The 23,476-nt window shown below is 52.3% G+C and overlaps 1 protein-coding gene across 1 annotated transcript in view; it reads right to left on the bottom strand.

The window, feature by feature from the left end:
- Nucleotides 1-23,476, bottom strand: part of NUP93 (nucleoporin 93) — a 104,484-nt gene that overhangs the window by 72,957 nt on the left and 8,051 nt on the right. Inside the window, exons 2-3 of the mRNA XM_028501717.2 lie at nucleotides 19,991-20,189; nucleotides 13,055-13,172 (exon numbers count right to left, since the gene is read on the bottom strand). Coding sequence (XP_028357518.1) covers nucleotides 13,055-13,172; nucleotides 19,991-20,169 — 297 coding nt within the window. The 5' untranslated portion in view covers nucleotides 20,170-20,189. The remainder of the gene's footprint in view (nucleotides 1-13,054; nucleotides 13,173-19,990; nucleotides 20,190-23,476) is intronic.

Raw genomic sequence — 23,476 nt, 5'->3', positions numbered from 1 at the left:
AAGAGGATGTGCAGGAAGGAGAAAGGGGCGGGGGGAGTCGGGTTAGTGAAGGAAGAACAACAAGTCCGTTTTTCATCTCTCCTGGCTCCCACTGACGGCAGACGGTGAGTTGAATCTGCTGAGAGACCAGATCTAAGGCTTCCCTTTGGCACGGTCCACCCGTGAATTATTAACATTTGCAGAAGCCAAAGCACATCCGCTCACAGCGCTCACGGAGGATAATGACGATCAGCTCAGATGGGATTATTAATCCCTGCACTTCCTGCCCTCTGCCTCCGCCCTTCCTCACTCCCCTCTGGGGTCCGGCTGCTGTTCAGGCAGCGTGTTCGGGGCGGCAGCCTCGGTGCCAGCCGGTGCCTCCATGGTGACAAAATAATCAATGGCCAACTATAAGTCATAACTTTTTAATATACATAAGAATTAAACATACGTTTTATTGACCGCCATGTCCTTCATGAAGCAAAGATAAAAACCAGGGTGGTAACAAGTTCTTTATGGATTCAAACACCTAAATAATAAATACAGTGCTTTGCAGGCTGGAGGTTCAGGGTTGATGGATGGGCGGACTAAGATGAAAAGTGGGCACACGGCTAGAAAGGCAGGGTCTTCCTGCACCAGACTTCTGTGACTGCGTACCTGGTGGCTCTCTAATTGGAGGGCTTGTGAAAACACGGACTCTGAGACCCCATCTCCTGAGAGCTGGGCCCGGTAGGTGTAGGGAGAAGCCGGAGAATCTGCACTTCTAACAAGTTCATAGGTGACGCCGAGGCTGGCCTGGATGCCGCACTCTGGAATGGCTGAGAACGAGCCTCCTTCCGGTGGCCAAAGGGGCTGGGGCATGAGGAAGGTGCGGAAGGAAATTAAAACCAGAGGCAGAGAGCTCATACAAAGACAGAGATGAGGTTCGCAGCTCCTCTCCTTTCCAAACTCCCACAGAAAAACGGAGGTGCCCGAAGGGGTCTGCGATGTGCCTGCTGCTCCAAAATGAAGCCCCGCCCCCTAGATGAGCTGGGAGGGCGAACGGCCAACAAGTGGTCAAGAACACAGGTGAAAGCAGGAGCTAGATTCATTTACAAATCCATTCTTAAAACACGAGAAACAAAATTAAACATCCTTGGTTATCTTCCTACCCGTCACCCTCTCTACCTGGGATGTGGCTCTCCGAGCGACCGACCCTCTGCTCCGGCCCACCCCTCTGCTCCGGTCGACAAAGGAATCCCCTCGCCCCTTCGGTGTCAGGCTGAGTCGGCCCAGAGGCACAGAAGTGGAACAGAAGCAGAAGCTTCGGGCAAGGGCCAAAGGTAAGGAAAAGCAGCTTCAGGGTGCCCATTCCAGAGGCAAACGTGAGCAGATTAGCGAGATGGAGACACTGAATTCCACCCCTTCGGGGTTTGAGAGTGCGGAAGGTACCGGTGGGGAGAGCACGTTGGGGACAGGCCGGCCTCTGGCGGCCAGCAAGGCCGGGCTCCCGCAGCACCGCCTCCCCGTGGGCCGGCCGGCCTTCCAGCTCCTCTGGGCTCACTCTACACAGCAAGACACCTTTGGGAGGTGGTGGGGAGGGGGCACACCCTCCGGGCTGCAGGAGCTGTCCCATAGCCACGACTGCACAGCTAATAATACCTGGTCAGAACGAAGAAGGCACGCTGGCGTTAGTGGTGGCTGCTCCGGATGAGAGCCAGTCTAAAAGGCTGGGGGAGAGGGGAAGGGAGAGTGGGATACAAAGGGCAGAAGGAAGGCAAGAGTGAAAGGAAGAAAGGAAAAAAAGCAAAAATAAGAGTTGAGGATAGCCAGAAGAAAGGAAGAAAACAGGGAAGATAGAACAGAAAGCAAAAAACTGGCAAAAACAAAAACAAGCAGAACACCTCTCCCCTAATCTGCTCTAAACGCTGATAGTCTAGTTCGCCAAAGTCCTAAGTTTCACGTATGACTTTGTTCTGCTGTGCACGTGCTTGGTGGCGCAACGGCCTACTCAGCAGACAGTAGGTTGAAAGGCTCTCTGTGACAAGTCTCAAGGAACCCTGAGCCCCTTCGCACAAAGGGCGTCTGTAAACTATGTGGGCAGCAGCCGCGAGCATCAGCACCGCTTTCTGTCCCGACCTGTGTCTGAGATGGAAAAATGAGGCCTGTCCCCACTCAGGCTGGAGTACGACCCCTGCAAGGCCCACCTTCGTCCCTGCAACTGATTTCCGTGCCCAGCAAACCTTTCACATGGAAAGGAGCAAATAGAAACGTCACTTCAAATAAAACAGGTAAGAAAAGGTCTGAGAAGAGAGAAAGGACCAAGACATCAAGAAATTTGACCAGTGGCAAAAGATCTTAATGTCTTTGCAAAAAACAGTAATGTGGAATGCACCCAACCGGCCCACCCCTTGATGCCTCCGGGAGCCAGTCCTGATGGTAAGGACATATCCCGGTTCAAGTCCCACCTTAGACAGCAACTAATCTCTCTGTCTTGGCCTCAGCTCCTTCCCCTTCTAGTAAAAACATGACAGCACCCTTCCAACCCATCCGCCTTGACACCCTGATGGGGAACCAGACGGTGACGGACAAACGGAAGGATTCCAATAGTGCGCCCCTCACACATCACATCAAATCTCTGGCTTGTTCCTTACTTCCCCCTGAATCTTCCAAATCAGGACAAAGTCACAGAGCTCTCCCAACAGCCACTCTTCCAAACAGTCTGAGGGGGACACTGGAACGGTGGAGTGGCTGCTCGTGACCCTGCGCGTGTCAGATCCCTTTCACACAGCGGGAAGGAAGCCGCGCCATTACCGGGTAAGGGAGGAGACGGTTCTCATCTGCAGAACTCGGCCGCTTTTGAACAGTAAGGCCCCTGCTGCGGCCCATCCCTAGCACGTGCTTCCTGGACCGACACCTCCCCTCCCCATTCAAGTCTGTTTCCCCCGTCACGCCACACAGGTGTTCCCTGGTCTCAAGTCCCTGGTCCACACAGTTTAAAACCCCCAAGTGGTGGCTGCCCAGCAGCTTCGAGGGGCAAGAGAGCCATCAAGAAAGCTCTGTGGAGCTGTCTTCCAAGTTCTCTGACTGAAGCATGTCTTAGCCTGAGAATTAGGGAGAAAACTGCATTCTCCTACCGCAGCCATTCGGTTCTCACTCACGCTCTCAGAATGCCACACGCAGCGTCTGCCTGCCACCCAACCCTTCCGCCCTCACTCGAGAGGGGGGCTCGCCCTCTGTTCCAGGGAAGAGGTGTCTTGGGCGTGGAGAAAGAGGGTGGAGCCTGTTACGGACACTGATTACTTCTCCTCCTCCCACCCTGGGCCCAGCTCCCTCCGACAGCAGGGCGCTGAACCAGCCCCTCCGCGAGACTCTGACTTCGACTCCGTGCAGGGAGAGTGGCATCAGACACACGCCGAGGGCCAACGGTGCCCGGCTCCGGAACACCATCATGACTTTCTGGGTCCCTGCCTGGTCTCCTCTGTGGAATTCTGCCATGTGAGTTTGCAGTTCTTTAAAAGGGCCCGTTGATCCTGAGGGTACCCATTTAGGTGACTTCGGGTATTAGCATGCTCTTGTGGGTCAGTTCCTCACTTCTGTGCCGTCTCCCAGACATGAGCAATTTCGCTGCACAGAGGGATTCTTTCCCCTGTTCTGGGGCAAACACAAAGTTGAAGGCTTTGTCTGTGTCTTTAAAAACCAAACGCACATAATGCCCTTAGACAGCCAAATCATATTACAAGACGCAAGATTTCAACATTCCGGCACGCTGCCAGACCTTAATGGCCAGGGAGACGCTCAGTAAGGAAATGGGTCTGCATTAAACCTACAAATAAGTCAACAATCGATAGTTCAGGATTACGGTAAAAATTTTATGTGCCCTTTAAATTGCTTCTAGCATCATCCTTCTAACTCCAGCTCAGCTTCAGAAGCAAAACAAAACAATGATCAAGCAAGAAGCCGAACACAACCTACTTCCAAAGCACAAAGCCCCGGCATTTCAAAACTCAAGCTGCTCCAGGATTTCACAGAAATCCTTTGCTGTGTACCTGTAGGGCAGCAAACCTAAGAGGTAACGGGCTGAGCTGTAGACAGTAAATTAAACTGACAGCTCAGAAAGCATAACACTGTGTCCGGAAAAAAGCAAGCTCCTGGGGAAGATAAACGGATGAAACAGCTTTGGCCTTCCTGTAACACTCGGGTCCCCCAGCCCCCAGACCAGCGGGGGTTTGTACCAAGGTTTGAAAAGCATGTCCCACTTGCTCCCCATTCAACGTGACTTTACTACGAAGCTTATACAAATGAAAGCAATGCCCACCACATCCAGAGTGGGCTTTCTTTCTACTGTTCATTTTGCCCTAAATGAGCACTCACTTATGCTTCTGTCTCACGCCTCCATTACCTCCCTCCTTCCCATAGATCCTGAAAAGTCCCTCCTTCACTAAAAGGCTCTTAGTCTAGAGAAGAAATTTATAACCCAGGAGGCTAAGGACACAGCACCGAACTGGAACCAACAGAAGGGAGTCCAAGACTGGCACACCTCGCCTCCGAGGCCTCGGGTTCCTCGTCGGGGAAATGGGGGTGAACAACAGTGGCCACCCCGGGGGGTTATTTACTGAAAGCATTCAACAAGGAAGCCCAGAAAGTGCTTGGTACAGCGTGTGGACATAATAAATGTTCAGTTAATCTAGTTCTGCCTCCCCAGTTTTAGCTGGCTTCAACCAGAAGACAGGAATTCAAACTGGTCTTCGGTGACGGTGCCGCATTTCGCTGTCCCAGCAGGGAACGCTCAATAAACAAAAGGAGGGGAGGGGAAGGGAGGGAGGAAGGGAGCAAACACAGCAATTTAAGGAGGAAAGGGGGACCGGTCTGCAAGGAGTTCCTTCCCAGTCTGCAGCAGATACGGACAAAAACCGAGGACAAGCATTTAGAAACTTTGATAGCAATCTGACAGGGTAACTTTACATAAATTAAACTTAATTTAAAAAACTATGTCTTGTATTTTACATAGCTTTCGTTTCTTTTTTTTTTTTTCCTGGTTAATTCATTCTTACTCTATTCTATAAAAGCATCTCTGTTTGACATAAACTGGAAAGAAAAAAACAGCTTGTGTGGGAAGCACTAACTCCGTAAGCACCTTCTGAGTGAACACCGCCAGCCACCAAGCTCCTCCGACACGAAGACATCCATCAGGGCAGTCTGGGAGCTCGCCGCACAACCAGGTGCCACTGCAAACGCCCGCAGCCCTTCAGGGGTCCGCCGGGCCCTGCTCCTTTAGAGACTGGTCCGGCTGGGACAGACTGGCACGTGCCATGGGGACAGAGGCCTCGTGAGGGAGGACAGAGCGCTCCCAGAGAACGCCACACCAGCGCGTTTTGGTAACCAGGGCAAATCAAGTATATTATCGCCCCCCGCAGCTGTTTCTACCTGTCCCTAGATAGTGCCAGCACTTTAAAATAGACGAGTAATTTTTTCTAAAGGAAAGTGGGGGGTGGAGAATACTCGTCCCCCCTGTGTCCTTTTGGTCATGCCAGTCAAAGAAATAAACCAAACGGGGCAGTAATGATAAAAGCCAGCTGGTGAACCCACACTGCCCACTCGTGATCTGCTGACCTGCCCCTCCCCTTTGTTTCCCGATGAAACAGCCCAGTCCTGGCTGTGAAGACATTTTCTAAGACAAGGGTCCTTTCTGTGCATTTCCTGGGAGCTGTGTCAGGCCCAGCCCTGCTCAGCAGATCCAGCTCCAGTGCTCCGAGTGCTGCCGTTCTCTGGACAGCACAGCACAGGGAGGACTCGCCCTCCCGTCCTCCGGGACAATTCAGGCGGCATGTGCCTCTCTAAGGATCACTGCAGACCGTCAGTGATGCAGACCGGGGGCGGCCAGCGACCTGCGCCTGGGGGACTCGCTCAACCTCTTGATGTCTGGAGGGCAAGATGGAAGCAAGCACTCGTGAAACAGGAAAACGCTTATGAAGAAAGCAGCACACCCCAGGCCCGAGAGCTCTGCAGCGGGAGAAATTCTAGGCACAGGTCTTGTCGGCAGAGGATGCCGCCCGTCCTCCCTCCCGGCCGCTTTCCCGGGTCCCCCCCAAACCAACTGACCAACAAGCAAAACCCAGAGTCTGCCCTGGTGGGGCCCTTCTCCCAGCTCCCTCCCAGAATGTGGAGTTTCGGTGGCGGTGGTGGGAACCCAGGTCCCAAAGTTTTGTAACGGAGGAGCCATGCTTTGCAACCACCACCAGCGGAAGGAGCCACCTCGGAGACTGCAGGCCTGAAAAGCCTGGATCGAACCCTCCACAGCGGAAAGAGACCAGAGGGCGCCGTGGCAGGCAGACCGGAGTGGCGCGCAGGGTCCAGGGTGGCCGTCTGGGAATGAGAGACTGATTTACGGCAGTGCATTCGGTGGAAGCCTGAGCCCTCATTGAAGTCACACCCGCCCCAGCATCAAGCAGTTCTGCAGGCACAAAGACGCGCCCACTCCCGGGCCCTGAAACCCAGGGATCTGAAGATGCCAGGCTGCAGATGACGACGGCTGCGGAGCGCCGGGGCACTGTGACAGATGTCGGCGGGTTAAGAGACGCCTCGTGAAGGAGGGAGGATGACTCAGCTCCGGTTCAGAGGTGCCAGGGTCTGGCCAATATCTGAAGTGCTCTATTAAATTGTCAGATAAATACTGTAGCCCTGGGCGTCTCCCCAAAAACTCTTTCTGAACCATTCCAAGTTCCTTAGGCTGGTGATTGATATTCCTTGCTCACTGCAGGACATTAGACACCTCTGGGAAGACAAACCGCCGTGTCATTTCCTGCTCGCTCTGAGTGCATGCAGCATCCACTTAGTGCCCGTTGTGAGGGCCCTGCACTCAGGATACGAGCAAATGGACAAGTGAAGACCTGAAATCTCACATCCCTGGTGCACTTAGAAGCGGTTTCTCACGCCACAGGCAATGCCTTTAACACCCATTTGATGTCCAGGGTTACCACTTTTAATTCTGCTCAAAGGAGACTTTCATGCTGTAACTGCCAGCTCTGCCACCAGGCCACGTGCCGACCCTTCCCCCGGTCACAAACAGGAAAGTTAAACCGCGTCGGCACTCACCGCAGCAGCAGCCCGCACCGGACGGCCTCACTGCGAACACCGACCAGGGCGGCACACTGACCCGCCACTGTTCTTATCTTTCCATGTGCTCGCTGGCTCTCACCAGCCCCGAGCTTCGCCCTGGGCCACGACTTAACACCAAGGAGCAGCAAGCACATCTATTACGTGGGGCCGTACGGATGCTGCGGGGTCCACACAAGAGACAGCACTGGCACAGCGGCGGCCGGAGTGAGGGCACCGGGCACAGCGGGACACATCCCCCCACGTGCACTCGGCTCCCACAGCCGAGTGTGCGCGGTGCTCAGTCTGCAACGGGAGGGAGTCTCTCTGACTAACGGAACCTGGACCACGCAGAGCTGGACCCATTTGCTAGTGAACCCAAGAGCATTAGCTACAGGCTGTGTCCAGTCCAGAACGGGCAGCTGTTACAAGCTGGGAGAGGGCACGATTCAAATACCCATGAGGGTCCTTTAAAGCCTCACACGAAAGGTTACCACACAGCTCCCTCGGGGCCAGGGGAAGAGGACCAAGCAGCTCAGCAGACACACCCCCTTCACCGAGAACCTTCGCACGAGGAGACTCCACGCCATCTCCGTGTGGAAACATTTAAAGAGCACTCAGCCTTCACAGCCCACCAGTTCAACATGTCTACTAATCCCTCTGGCCTTGGTCGCCATCTCCCTGCGGACAGGCCTGCTCGAGCAGTGCCAAGGGCAGACGGGTCGGTTCTTCCTGCGGAGACCACTTCTCGGAATGGCTATAAAAACGATCAGTGAGCAAACAGATGGGACTCGTACGAACGACCCTCGTCTCTTCCTTAAATTCACTGCAGCAGCTCTGATAAGACCTCTCCGTGGTACACATGCTCAGCGCTCCGGTTTCTAGAAACAGGTGACAGTGACAACGACGTGTCCTCCGCTGGTTCAGAGAGCACCTCCCCCCAACTGGAAGCTTCCTGCGCTTCCCCCTCCACGCGAGCACTCTGCCAGCAGTCTTCGGAGAGCCGCTATTAGCACGCTCATCACTCCGGGCAAGTCCGACCCGGCCCTCGTTCCAACAAACTGCCAACAGGATTTCCAAAACCAGTTCCCACCAAGAACTTGCCAATGCTACAAACACACAATTAGCAAGCAATACAACCACTTTTCCTCTTAGCTGGGATATACAATACACAGTTGCATTTAAGCAGCAGTATCTTAATTCTGAAGATATAAAGGTAAAAGGTAAACAATGAAAATAACAACTTAGGTTATATCACAATAAGGGGTTACACCAGCCCGTGTGATTCATTTTCACATTTAACCAAAGTCATTCATGTTCTTTTGATCATTTAAAAGATAAGCTAAGAGTGATTTGAACATACTCTACATTTTCAAGGCCAAAAAACAGTAAAAAGGAAATAATGAGTATCTTATTACAGACATAGTGTGGTCCTCAACACAAGGTTTGAACAAGTCAATTATTACTGCACCATTAGTCTTATAGGTAATATACCAGTTTGCCTGACTTTAATTTTCTCATAGCTATTTTATTCTCTGCTTAAGACTTCCTTTTCTTTAAAAAAAAAATAAAATAAAGATGTCCTTTTCTTGCCCTGGCTGGTATAGCTCAGTGGATTGAGTGCTGACCTGTGAACCAAAGGGTCGCTGGTTCGATTCCCAGTCCGGGCACATGCCTGGGTTGCGGGCCAGGTGTCCAGTTAGCAGGGCGCATGAGAGGCAACCACACATTGATGTTTTTCTCCCTCTCTTTCTCCCTCTCTTCCCCCTCTCTAAAAATAAATAAGTAACATCTTTTAAAAAAGAAAGATTTCTTTTTCTCTTTGTTCACAAAGGACAGATTTCCATCTGGAAATTTAGATAGATTATAAAGACCTTCGGTATAGGATCTTTTTTTTTTTTTCCCTTAAAGGGCTAAATTTTCACTTATCTAAGATTTGAATTAGTTGCTAAATCAACTCCAACAAGACATTCTAAATTTCTGTTTACTTCGTGGAGACTTGTTTTTTCTTAAGCAGCAAAGCCAACTAACTAAATGTGGAAGTCACGGGGAGGGGAGATCTGAAAAGACCACTAAAGGGGGGGCACCCAGGGAAAGCCCTAGAGCTCGGGCTGCAGTCAGGGCTTGGGCTTTTCGGGGGTCCTACTCGATGCTAAAGGGGGGTGGTAAGCAGAGGCCCCCCAGAGAACAGAGAAAAGGTTGGGCTGTCTGGTTGGCTGAACACACACACACACACACACACACACGCTCTTCCTACCTTAGAAAAGTGCCATGGTTGAATCCTACTTGTACTTACCCTAGTAACTAGGTATTTAAGGCTTTTATAAAGCAGACGTTTTCTAGTTGAAAGATGTCTCAACAGAAATCCCTCAAACACACTACCGTCCTGGATTTAGGGCAGGCCCTAAGGGTACAGCCCTTATAAAAAAGGAAGGAGAGGTATAGTTGGCTGCCACGAGGGAAAACCTGTGAAGCTGGAGGCAGAGACGAGTTATGCGGCCGAGAACCAAGGAATGCCAGGAGCCAACCGTGGCCGGAAGAGGGATTTCCTCCCCAGCGCCTTCAGAGCGAGAATGGTGCTACCAACACCTTCATTTCCAACTCTGGCCTCCAGAGCCATAAGAGGTGAAGTTCTCATGTTTTAGGCACTAAGTTTGTGGTAAATCGTTGTGGTAGACCTAGGAATCTAATGCAATGACATGATTATATTTTGGTCTGGTGCCATTTGGAAATAGATGGGCCAACGCTGAGAAACTGCAGCTCCTATTTTCACGACCAGCTCAGGCTCTTCCTGCAGCCTCCCTGAAATATACATGTAATCTAATGGAAATGCCCAGAGTTCAACTGAACTGTAGAAATCTGTGCTTTATTATTACTACGGAGCACACCTCGTCCACAGTATACTATCGTCCACAGTATATTAGGGCTGTTCGGACCATAATAAAGCTATGCAATCTGCCCTCAATCTTTTTTTTCCAAAGACAGAAGTGAGCGAGTCTCTGTGAGAAGACTTGTGCTCACAAGCACCTTAAGTCACTGAGAACAGAACAGAACAATCATTTTGGTAATGTGTCCTATGAATAGTTATTGCTCTTCACCTGTTACACAAATGTACAGTCCTTCTTGAGGTCATTTTCCAAAAAGTAAAATCAATAAACATATTTAAAAATTCTACCAGCATCAGCCATACAGCTATTTAAGTGTTTTTTTGTTTTTTGTTTTAAGTACGTGACCTTTGCTGGCCACAGCAATCTTTTAAAAACGCCTTCTCAGTGATATCAACATCACTGACTATGGTGAAGAAAACAGTAGCAACAAAAAGCCGTATTAATTTCAAGCTCCATTAGCAACGGAAGGAAGTATAACCAGTGTGTACCCAGCAGAGAAGGACGACCGTGCACCTACAGATGTACGCACAGGGAAATGCCTCTTCCAGATTCTACGCAGCAGTGAATGGTACGGTCTCGGACAGCCTCTGTCTGAGGGTCCTCCAGCATCTCCTCTTGTGAATTTATAAACTGACACGACGAATTCTCTGACTGGCACTGGACACTGGGGATGAGGGCGCACTCTCATCTCAAAACCACACGGGTTGGCAAACAGAAGTTCACGCACAAAAATCCATCAGACTTACGGTATGTGAATTATAGCTCAATAAAGCCATTAACATAAATGAGAAAACAATGTCCATCAAAAAGTACATCTGAGCCTGGCTGGCGTAGCTCAGTGGATTGAGCGCGGGCTGCAAACCAAAGTGTCGCAGGTTCGATTCCCAGTCAGGGTACATGCCTGGGTTGCAGGCCATAACCCCCAGCAACCGCACATTGATGTTTCTCTCTCTCTCTATCTCCCTCCCTTCACTTTCTAAAAATAAATAAGTAAAATCTTAAAAAAAAAAAGTACATCTGGACTTTCTAGAAACAAAAAGCTGGAAATTTCCAAGTTCACTCTTCTTGGACAGCAGACACATTATGAGAACCACCGAAAGGAAGGCAGCTCCACGCTGCGGCTGAGCGCCGGCTCGGTTCTTCCTCCCCCTGCCCGCGGCACAGGAAGTCAGGTGTGGACCCGGCATGAAGGGACGGGGCGTCAGAAACTTGGAGCCACGCAGTGCACCTGAAAGCGTCCACTCCCTACTGTCACCAGAGCCATCTCAGATCAAGCCTGAGGCTCAGCCCTCCGACAGTTAGATTCCCCTTTTGAAACTTGGGCTGGAAAGCAGACGAAGTCAACAGAGGACTGACTTTGAAACCAGTACGTCCTCAGTCAGGCGCACATGCTCAGCTCTCCACGACTCAAACGCCATCTCAGACTGACCACTCTGCACTTCTGAAGCTACTCCCGGGAAGCCCGGCTGAGAGGTGACATTCTGAAATGGAAGCACCCTTCCGCTCAGAGTTCAGAGACTTCTCAGTGGTCAGAGCAGAACTCTGCGCCATGCTCATTCCAAACCAAGAAACTCTGACGTGACCAAGCGTGCACTGCTCAAAAACCCCCGATGGGGTGCTGAAGGGGGGTGTTCATGCATCGAGTAGAAGGTCAGAACGAATGGTCATCACAACTCAACACACTCAGGAACCTGGCGCTCCTGCTCAACACAAAGACGGGAGCACGTCGGTGTGAGGTCGTGCGGTGTGCCACTAAATGTGGCCGAGTGTGCTGCATGTGGATTATAAATACACCAGAGGAAACTTCAAAAAGCAGTTAGTTTTTAAAATAAAAAAATAAAAATAAAAACAAACAACTTCTTTGGTATGTTAAACATCAGAATGCTCAAACAAACAACCACCTTTCAGCAAGTGCCACTTCTTTCTGCACTACTGGGGTACCCCCCAAATATGCGGTGATTATTCACAGTATCTGAGCTCTATCCCGTTTACCCACTTCTTCCCTGTTGCAAGTATGTGTTTACAGAGCATCAAGCAGTACTGATAGAAGGATGGGAAGGGTACAGCTAAAACAAAAATTTTCTTAGAAAGTTAAATATATGTGTCATTTTAAGATTACACGGATATAAGAAGGCATCTATCTATAAGGTGACAGGCAAAATGTAATTTAGTACATAAAGTTAAAAAAAAAAACACCTGGACCTCCATTCTCTGGGAACACACCAACAACAGGAGAAATAGTGGGTATGCACAGTTAGTTCAACTTTCAATTTGAAGGACAGAGCTTTAGGTTTCTGAACCGGAGTGAATACAGAACCGTGGCCCTCAGATGGATGAAAACAGCTCTCGTGCAGGGTAGGGGTAACAGGGTACCAATTCAAACGGAGCCCAAACAGTAACACAACCAGCCTCCATCCATGCTGGGATTTGCCTTTGTGGCACCGGGGTCCTTTTGACTCCAAGGTAAATCAGTAATAAAAGTGGTGCTACACTGTCCCTTTACTCTAACACAAATGCCGTGCTCCAACTCCGCAACAATTCTGGCAGGCAAACACACACACACACACACACACACACACGCGCGTGAGCACATATATCAGTTTCTGATCAGGTGAGATCGGCAACCAATTGTGCCAGCCGTGTGTTTGGTTAAATGAGACCGGAGTGCTCTATTAGACAACTTCCTGGTGCCGCTAATGCCGCCATACGCTTCCGAGAAATCAATGCGTAGGGTTTAGGAAACTGTACCCTGAGTCTCCCCAGCTCCTTGCCAACCAATGCAAGCAAGATGTGGAAAAGAAACGGGGAAGACAAAGAGTGGAGTTATTTGAGATCTAGCAAAGAGGGCAGTAGAAATGCACAGCTAATGTCTCTGTGCCTTGGGTCAAGGCCAAGGAAGGAAGAGAAGTCTGCTCCCACACTTACAACGATCTAAAAGTGCAGGTCGGCATTGCTTCCTTCAATTCAGCCTCGCGGGACACTCCGAAGACAACCCGATATCCTCCCACTCAGGCTCCAAAGCCGAGCCTCCCGTTCTCTCAACATCCGAGGAAGAAGAGGAGGAACAAAGCAGCCTGGAGCCCCCTGGGCTCCACGCGCCGGGCAGCCCTTACCTGAATGTCCGTGTCCTTCACGGGCTCCAGAGGCTCGAAGGTGGTGGCCGCACTCAGGCTCTCCAAGCGCTGGGAGATGTGGGAGATGTCGAGGCCCCGAGACCCCAGGAGAACTGACCTAGGGAGGACACGGGACAGGGAGGGGAGAGTAGGGTTAGGACACCTGTCCTCGCTAGGACACCTAGCAAGCTTCACATAACACTAGAGTATTTTCTATCCAAAATTTCCTATATACACCACCCGGACACTTGGATATGGTCGTCTTACACCTTTCCATAAAGATATGCCACCTGAGTAACAGATCCAACCTCGCATTTGGCAGCGAGAGGAAGTTCTGACTGTGCCTGAATTAGAGTAAGAGGTTTGTCGAGAATAACATGAGGGTGTATCAATAAAACAACAGGCCGACTGCTCCAAACGTTCTCCGGGAAAGAAGCTCATGAGACCGATGACATCCTCAACCCCCATTTTACAGATGGGGGAACTAAGGCGCAGAGAGGCTGACCAACCAATCCGAAGTCACACAGCCTGGAAAGAGCCGACCCAGTCGAGCTCTGCTCTGAGCCACTGTCCTCTCCTCATGGCTTCTGTCAACCCAGATGGCAGCGAACCACGAGGCCTGAGGAGCTCTGGAGTAGCCACGTCCAAGCTGTATTCGTTGGCTGAGGAAGTGGCAAGTCCCAGGCCACAGATGACGACAAACAGCAGGCAGGCCAGAGGCCGAGGCCAGCGCCCCACGGCACCTCAGCAAACACCAACCAGGTGCCACGTATTCCAAGTTCTCTCCCGGCTGCCCGGCCCAGTAATACGGGAGGCTGTCACCTGACTAACACTCATTTTTGGAGAGAGATGGGAATGATACAGTGAGCCTCATTTCTACTTATCTGAGGCAACGTTAACAATGGAAGGAGTTTTTTGAAAAATCACAGTCTCACTGATATCTAGAACACCTTCTGAAAGAAAGAAACTTAGGGGATTTAGATTGTTTAGACTGCAGCTTTTGGATGATGATTTAGCATCTGACAATCCCACTGACAAAATCTGTGCGCATTCTGAGTAGCTTAGAAGATGCTAGACCACCAGGCAGCGTGAGTAACCCTAATACCTACGCATGTGATGCCCAAAACTTCCTTCCAATCCTGACCAGACTGACCGGAGAAGAGAAAGGACCCGTCACGCTTACTTCTGTCCTGCTAAGTACTGCAGAAATCGGTGGCGTGTATGCAGAGGGCCCCCTGCTGCAGAACCGTGTCTGCTCCACGCACACGTCACATGGGATGCCACCCTGGGGCCACCAGTGACCGCAGCAGGCAGACGATCCTGCCTCTCCCTCCTAACAACCCTTAGCAGCTGATGCAGGCTCCCTGCCCTGGCTGCTCGTCAGAGTCCCCCGGGCACCCTTCCTCCCAGGGATTCCGGCTGGTGCTGGGTGATGCCCTGGGTTATCGGTATGACTCCCTCCTGCCTTTTCCACAACAGCTTTCCTGAGATGCAATTCACATACCCTACAATTCGGCCATTTAAAAAGTATGACTCAATGAGCTGTAGTATATTCAGAGTCGTACAACTATCACCACAACCAGTGTCGGAACATTTTCATCACCCCGCAAAGTAAACCCCCTACCCATCAGCAGTCACGCCCCATGTCCCTGGCCTACCCACTCCCTGGGATAACGCCAGCCTGCTTTCTGTCTGCAGAAACGTGCCTTCTCTAACCACGGCAGCGCATAAATGAAAGCACGCGGCACGCCCTCTCCGGTGACAGGCTTCTCTCAGTCAGCACAGCGTCCTCGAGGTTCATCCACGCGGAAGCCTGTCTCAGTGGTTCACGGCTCTCATCGCCCACCAGTATTCCGCTGGATGGACACGCCTCGTGTCATCTCCCGTTCACCAGCTGAGGGGCATCCGTCTAGGTTGTTCCCGCTTCTCGGCTCGTGTGAACGCTGCTAAACACTCGTGTACGAGTGTTTGTGAGACAGGTGTTTTCATCTCTCTCGAGTGTGCACCCAGGAGTGGAACTGCTGGGTTGTACGGCAACTCCGTATGTCACCTTTCGAGGAAACGCCGCACTGTTTCCCAAGGTGGGTACAGCACCTTATACCCCACCCACAGATTATGAGAGTTTCCGCTTTTCCCACATGCTCATCGACACGTGTCACTGCCTGTCCTTCTGTTACGGCTCTCCGTGTGTGTACGTGTGTGCACACGTATGCTCACGCGTGCGTGAAGTGATACGTTGCTGTGGTTTTGATTCGCATCTCCCGGATGACTGGGATGCTGAACGTCTTTTCATTTGCTCCCTGGAGTGTCTGTATCTTCTTTGGAAAAACGTCTACTCTGATCTTTCGCTCATTTTTAAATTGGGCTGTCTTTTTATCCTTGAGTTGTAAGATTTTTTTTTATACATTCTGGATATAAGCACCTTCTCAGATGTATAATTTGCAAATGTTTTCTCCCATTCTGTGGGCTCTTCTCTCACTTTCTTGATGGAGTCCTTCGAAGCACACACTTTTTTTGTTTTGTTCTGTTTTGATCAGTACAGAGGTCTTTTTATTTTTGCTTTTGGTTTCCTACCTGCCCAGGCTCTCCCTAACCTAAGGCAGGAAGATTTATACTATGCTTTCTTCTAAGAGTTTTAAACTTTTAGCCCTTATACGTAGGTCTGCATTCCATTCTGAGTTACGGGGTCTGACTTCACCCTTTGCATGCGGATGCCCAGCGAGAGGCATCGCAAAGACCCTGGATGGCCACGGCTCTCTGGGCGGCAGTGAGCCGTTCGGACACACGGTCGGCTGCTGGACTCACAGCTCCGTCACCCACTCCGTGCGTCTGTCCCAGGGCCAGCACCCCAGTCCTGACAGCTGCCTTGGTAGGGAGTTTTGAAATTGGAAACATGAGTCTCCCAACTTTCTTCTGCTTTTTAGATATTGTTTGAGCTATTCTAGGTCCCTTGCATTTCCATATGGATTTTAGGGTCAACTTTTCAATTTCTGCAAAACCAAACCAAACAAACAAACAAACAAACAAACAAAAAACCAGGTGGGATTCTGACAGGGACGACACTGAATCTGCAGATGAACTGGGGAGCGTTAACGTTTTGATAGTATTAAGTCGTCTGCTTTGGGTGGCGAGCAGGCAACGGAGTATAAAGATGTTGTACTGTAAAACTACCCGAATGAAATTTGTAGAATGTCGTTATCCAATGTTACCCCAATAAATTTAAGTTTAAAAAATTAAGTCTTCTGATTCAGGAACAGGGGATGTTTTTCACCTGCTTTCTTAAGTAAACACGGCACCACACATTTCTGCACCTTGCTCTTCCACGGAGCTTGACGGCATGTGCCGGGGTCCATCCATGGGCGCCCATGCTCTCACTCCTCCGTGCTCCCGGGAAGCCCTCCACTACACAGGTGTCCCACACCGAGTCAGCCCGTCCGCCCCGGTGAACGTCTGTCTCCAACACTCTCTATGCAAATAACGAGCAGCCTCGTGCACATATCATTTCCTACTTTTGCCAGTGCATCCTCGCGATAGATCCCGGGAGTGGGGTTGCTGGGTGAGAGGAACATAGGCCAAGCGCTGCCACACTCTGTCTCACAGCCGCCGTATCTCCACGTGACAGGCGGGCACGGCCCCGGTGCCCCGGTGGCTCTAAGGTGCACCAGTGTTGAGGACCTCAGCAGCTAGGGGTGAGCTGTTAGAACTGTTAGAAGAGGAGGGTCACCTCGGTGGCCGGAGCCTGCAGACACCGTGCAGAAGCCCCGATGGGGGGCAGGGAGGGAGGACCGGCGGCATGGGTCCCAGAAATCTCCAGCTTCTGAGGGTGGGAAAACCCAGAGGTCTCCCGCCCTCTCCCAGGCCCAGTTTCAGTAAACCAAGCAGCTTCTCCTAAGCCAAACGCCACAGAGGGGGATCAAACATCCCAGTCCCAGGAAAGTAAAGCAAAAGCTGTGCCAGTGTCCGTGGGGAGCAGAAGAAACGTCAGGAGGTCTGCGTTCAAGCTCCACCTGTCACTGACTGCCCGACAATCTGAGACACGTCACCTCCCCAAGCGTCACTTCTCCGTGAAATGTGGACAAGACTCCCCGCCTCTCCCACCCCTCAGGCGCGTGCAGACCGTTGGCCGGGAGCACGCCTGCCACAGTCCTTCGGATCCCGGAAAGGGCCCTGCGAATGCGAGGGAGTCTCAGCGACCAGGCTGGATCTGACCGCTGGCTTGGCCGCCTGCTACCTGACATTCCTCAAGTATGCAGGGAGACAATAGCACTTATTTCACGGGGTTATTTCAAGAAGAAATTATTATATAAGGCACGTAAAGTGCTTGGCACAGTGCCTCACAAATAGTAAGTGCTTAAAAAGGTAGGTTAGTAGTAGTATCATAAGCAGAGTCGTAATTTGCTGTGTGACTTGGGGCAAGCACATGTGTATGCTTTGCATGAACACGGAGAATGGTGTGAAAGAATGAGCAGTTAGTACCACGGCTACCTTGGACTGTACAATTAGGGAGAAAGAGTGGTGGCTGGCTGTTTCCCTGTACGCTTCCAGGAGGTCTGGCTTCTGGGTTTGAGTGGAAAAACCCGCTGAGCCTCTCTGATGGGGGGGGCGGGGTGCAACTGACGGCAGGGAGGGCGTCACAGCTAGGGACGGTGCTCAACCGTGCAAGCAGCACGTGGTACCCAACCCATTCCATCATCACACCAGGCGCGAGCACACTCGCTCTCAGGGGCCGACAGTAACCACTTCGGGCCTCGCAGGCCCTCGGCTCCGTGACTGCGGCACACGGCAGCCCGGACGGCGCACAGCACGCGGGCCGAGCTCCCACGCAGCTCCTGCGGGCTCATGGGCCACAGCCCGCTGACCCCCGGGGACCACCTTCACGTGGGCGACATGTGCCCTTCTCCACATGCAGAGGAAATTGGACAAGTTAAAAATATAGACACGCAGAAACAAGAAGCTGTCAAATCTATTCCCTAAAATGAAAAACCCAACAAAGTGTGTTTAAACAAATGAATCTAGCACCAAACAATTCATTCTGAAACCTATAATCTACTTTTAATTAAAATCTTAAAGACAGAATTTTCCTTCAGAATCTACTTCGTGGAAGAGAGGAATTCCCTGCTCAGCCCTCCCTGCTGTCCTCACCCGGCACTAACGTGCTTGCACTGCACTCTACGGCCCTGCCTATCGGGAAGAAGGAAAAACACAGTCGCCAGCCCCCGGGGTTTCTCCTGCAGCACCTGCCCCACCCTGTGCCCATGCTTCCAACATCCCAACTCCCCCCCCCCTCAAATGATGGGTTTAAGGTGGAAAAAGATGAGGAAGAATGGAAATTTACAAGAAGGAGAGCATGACTGTTAACTGTTACCAAGAAAACATTTTCCCTTTTTGCTCTTAATAGGCTGTAAAGCTGATGCAATTAAATTATAACTATAGCAACTCGGCTGGCATCACGGGCCTGTGGCTCCAGCAGCATCCTTGCACCCGAGCGCGGAGCCTGCACACTCGGGACCGGTGGGGGCGGGGGGGGGGAGGCTGCAGGCAGCGGGGGCAGCAACGAAGAGCCTGTGGGGAGGGCGAGGTGGCAGTAACGGGGGGCTGGGGTGCTGGGGTGCTGGGGCGCTAGGGCGCTGGGCGGGCAGCGGCTCCGGCTGCGTGCGCTCATGAGGCTGCAGAGTTGACAGCTCCTGCCAGCGTTCCTCTGACCTGCCTGTACCAGCCCAGCAGCACCAAAACTAACCAGGACTACCTTTAAAAATGAACTTCTGGGGAGGCCCCGAGAAGAATTTCTACAACACACTGACTGACTCAGAAGAGCAGCCAAAACATTCAGCTTTCGAGATTGGCTGGAAAAGAATGTGTAGCCTTTGTACTCACTCCTGGGGCATTTGTTACGTGCCCAACAGAACAACGTACCCATGTTAATGCCAGCACCTTGGTCCCTCTCAAGTTCAATTCGGAACTGGACCCTTGCCTGCATCTCCCACAGAATCGCGGTGACTCTCCGGACCCACCAAGGTCACGAATACCGGCACCCTCCACCCTCCCGTGACCCTTCCTTCCCTCGTGGCTGAGGGAGCATGTGCTCTGGAGCGGGCGTCTCTGGGCACCCACCCGGCTCCCTGCCCACCAGCTGTGTGAGCTGAGAACCGCTTGCCCTCTCTGGGCCGCAGCCGCTCAGCTGTGACGAGGGGACAACAACAATCTTAACACTGGCTGAGAGGAGGAAGCACAGTGAGTAATCAGTCGGTCACACTTCTCATGGAAAGCAGCAAGGTTTTCTCCCTGCCTTCCAAAAGCTTCTTGAGGGCCAGGACCACGTCTCATGACGGGTCGGGGCCCCAGAGCTGGCCCGGGCCAGGGCCGTTGTGGTATCCACAGCTCATCACTGCTGGGCAGCGGGCAGCGGCCGGCCATCAGCACTTCTGCAGCCGCGCCCTCTGGCGCGCATCTGCTGTCCGGTGCTGCAGTCGCTGGCAGGTGCTGCGCTGCCAAGGCCTCTGGGAGGCAGCCTACGGGGTCACTGACAATGAGCAGACCATCACCCCTCACTCGGATGGCTTCTCGCCTCTGACTGCGCATCAGTGTCCCCCAAGTGCTCTTAAACACTCTGCTCATCGCCGAGGGCTCTCTGGCACAGAGGTGACGCTTGCCTGCGTGGCCCACAGCGACTAACATACTCATGGGAGCCATTACAACCCCCCAGTCAGTGACCCCGAGCGGGAACCACCGTGCCTGGCTTCTGCGTGACAGAACTCTCCGCCTCCTCCCACCCTGGCCACCTTCGCTTGTGACAGGGCTCACGGCCGGGCCAGACAGACGGGCCGGAAACCCCGGGCGGGGAGACCACACGGGGCTGCTGGCCTGTTTGCACAAGGCTCGGAGTCCAGACCCAGGACAGGGAAGGAGAACCGGACCCTGCCTCCCCCCAGTACTCACGCCTTGACATCTGCCGTCTCCTGGGACGTGCGCGTGAGGGTGCGGGAGCGCAGGCGCTCGCCCGCCTGCTGGATCTCCTGCAGGTTCCGTTCCACGTGGGGGAGCTCCGAGATGCCCTCGGTCTCGGCGGCAAGCTGCTCCGCCTGCTGCAGGAGCTCGCCAAACCCCTCGGTGTCCATCGGCGGCGGCGGCGCGGGTCCTGCAGCGGGGGCGGAGAAAGGGAAAGACAGGCGTCACCCACTGCCCGAATCCGTCACAAGCATAATGAAGCAACAGGACTTTCCGTAAACAGACAAGGAGACAGCTCGTCAACAAGGGGACTTGTCCTGAACACGGCCTAAGAACGGGCCCGAGAGGGAAAATAAGCCAGGCTGTGAAGAAACAGATCATTTCTGTGCATGCTGACAGTCCCAAAATTGATTTCTGCCACCAGAACAAATAAGTGCAAAGATACTACACCACCAACCAGGGCTCCTGCCTCCTCCCCCAGACTTGAGGCTGACAAGGAAACAGCAGCCTCTGGGAGGCTGTGAGAGCGGCCACCCTCCACCTCCCCTTTCTCCACCCATCTTGGTGACAGAACACCGCCGCCTGCAGAGCGCGGGCAATCCATAAGGCCCTTATCTCGGGACCCTCCTGAGCAGACAGGAGAGGCAGCTCCAGTCCACCGAGCTCCGCTCCGTGCCCGGAACACTCTCCACGGCAAAGCGGCTGAACCAAGCCCAGAAGACGACAGGTCTGGGGACCAGCTCCATGTCATTCTCGCCACCTGCTCCTCCACTAACGTAAGAGACAGTCTCTTCGAGTTCATGTCCAAGTCTCCACTCACATGTCCTTGAGCTTACAAGGTTACTCGGAGCAGGGGTCCGTGTCTGCCTGTTAGATGACGTTCAGATATTAGACTTCACTGTTCATGTCCCCACTACTTGTAGAAATATGGCAGCTACTAATAATTATAGTAACATACAGGGTCTGGCACAAATAGAGCTCCTTTTTAGTACATAAAAATCTTTTATTACAAAATCATAAGCGTGCAATTCTGTAACATAACAGTATCACACTCAAGCACACCACGTGGCATTTTAGGTGAACGGATCAAACTGCTGTCCGCCTCGTGCGACACATTCACGCGCCCCGCCAACCACACTCAGTGGCGCCCCTCTGCCGGACCCTGTGCGGAGCAGCTGGCTTCCGGACCCCGGACACCAACAGGACCACGTGTTCCTCTACCAGGGGACCTGGAAAGGCCCTATGAACAGCGCCAGCATTTAATGGATGTTACATATTTATACATATGTAAACACATATGCACTGTCCTTGGGGAAGGACCTGACCAAGGTAGTGTTAACTCCTCCCACCATGTAAATCAACAAGATAAACAGTATCACCATCATCATTAAAAAAAATTTGACACTGCTAAAAAGCTAACAAAATTCCTTATTTAAAAGATAACAAAATCCCTTAAATAGCAGCTCTTGTTGGTGATGCTTCTCCACTTTGTTTTAAACCCAGGGCCTCCGCTGCGCCTCTGAAACCCGGCCCGCCGGCCTAGGCCTGTGGTCACGGCGTCCACGCCGTACGGGTCTCAGCAATGAAGCGCTGGTTGGCGCTCAAAGGCCACGGCCACCACCGCGAATCCACAGCAGGAGGACAGGAACTTGTCCAAGTGAACTCGAAGAACATTAACTTTGAAGGCAAGGCCACAGGGCTAAACAAAAACAGCTCGGCTGGAGTAAACGCTGGAACACACGGGCGTTCTTCACCAAGCGCTGAACCGATGTCGATCTTTAGACAGTCAAGTGCACAACAACTCTACCTCAAGTTTCCACAATCATTGCCCCCCCTTTCCCCCCCAACCCAAGAGAATCGGACCCTAACTGGCAGCCCCCGCCTCTGGCAGAGAGGCCCGGCGGAAAGAGGAAGGTATCCTCCGGGACAGGAAGCGGAGTGTTTTCAAATAACGCTCCTGACTGACGGAGAGGACGCTTCTCCTCGGAAACCCACAAGGTCAGTGCCAGTCTCCTGCCGGGAACCCGGCCGCTCCCCACGGCCCCCGGGGAGGGGAGAACTCAGATGGAGGACGAGCTCCACTTCTCACGAGACCCGCCCGCACGAAGATTTGGGGTGACGGGTCTGAGTATAACTAATAGAGGCAAGTAACGGTCATGATTTACTTTCACATGATCCAATAATAAGACTTTGTGAAGTTATTTAAAGAATGATTTGACCGTGGTAAAAATAAAGCCTGCGTCTCTAAATAACACCCTAAACTGAATAACCCCGGACTGCGCGTTGACCTCTGCCTACAAAACCCGCTCCTCCTCGGCCTCTCCAGTGTGGAGACAACACGACTCAGCTGCTGTGGCCAAAATCCTTGAAGGCCGGCGTGACTCACGCCCCACCCCCACACCCAACAGGCCGGTGGAGCCTTCAAACCCACCTTCAAAATGTACCCGAACCTACCGCTGCCCACCACCTCCACCCCTGTGAGACACTGTCACCTCTTCCCTGACCTGCTCACCCCTTGCTGCCTGGCCTACAGTCCATTCTCCACCAGGACCTCAGGGGTCCTCATCAAGCAGGGCCACACCCCTCCTTTGCACGAATCTCTTACACAGAGTGAAGCTCCTCAGAGGCGGCCCCACCTCCTCTTACCTCCCAGACTCACTTCGAGCCCTGTCCCGCCCCCATCCCGCCTGGGCTGCAGCCACACAGGGGCCTCCCTGGGCAGGCCTGTTCCCACCCTAGAGTCCCTGTACGCCCTGCCTCCTCTACCAGGATCGCTCCTCTCAGATATGCTCAGGACAGTCCCTTATCTCCGCTTCAGCTAAGCTGTCACCTTGCCTTTGATGACAACCTAGAACAAAATCCTCAAGGGTGCGGCCTGCAAGCACCCCTAGCCCTCCCCCACCTCTCTTACCGCCTGTCACCTCTGCTAAACGGCACCTGCGCAAGGACAGGGATCTGCCCGTCTGGTTCGCTAGCATGTTCCCGAGCTCCAAGAACAGCGCCTGGCACACAGTAGGCAGTAGGGAGTCATTTGTTGAATGAACAGGAGGAGTTCCATTCCCCCATTTGTGGGTCTGTTCTTCCCAAAGCTTCCTGCACTCCCTGCCAAATCAGCACCCACTGGCACGCAAAGACCAGAGAGAAAACATTCCCTTCCGACTACCAACTGACACTTAACATTTCTGAGGCTGCAGAGCATAAGGCGGTGGCAGTACAAATGGCACGATTTCAGAGCACGCTCGGTCCAGACGGGCGCTTTCCCGCTGTGCACCCGGACGAAACCCGACGGAATTTCAGAACAGCCTGGTGTTCAGGTGAACGGAACTCCAAACCAAAGAGTAAGTATACGTATAGGAAGAAATTTGCTACGTAACTTCAGAGTCGAAAATAAACTCGTTCCACGTCTCTGAGAAGATACATACACACATACATATATATATATATATTTTATATATATATCTGTATTTGAAAAATAGT

Source organism: Phyllostomus discolor, chromosome 12 (genome assembly GCF_004126475.2).
Source record: "Phyllostomus discolor isolate MPI-MPIP mPhyDis1 chromosome 12, mPhyDis1.pri.v3, whole genome shotgun sequence".
Classification (NCBI taxonomy): Eukaryota; Metazoa; Chordata; class Mammalia; order Chiroptera; family Phyllostomidae; genus Phyllostomus; species Phyllostomus discolor.
Note: the sequence above shows the minus strand (reverse complement) of the source record. Positions and strands in the feature narration are given on the sequence as shown.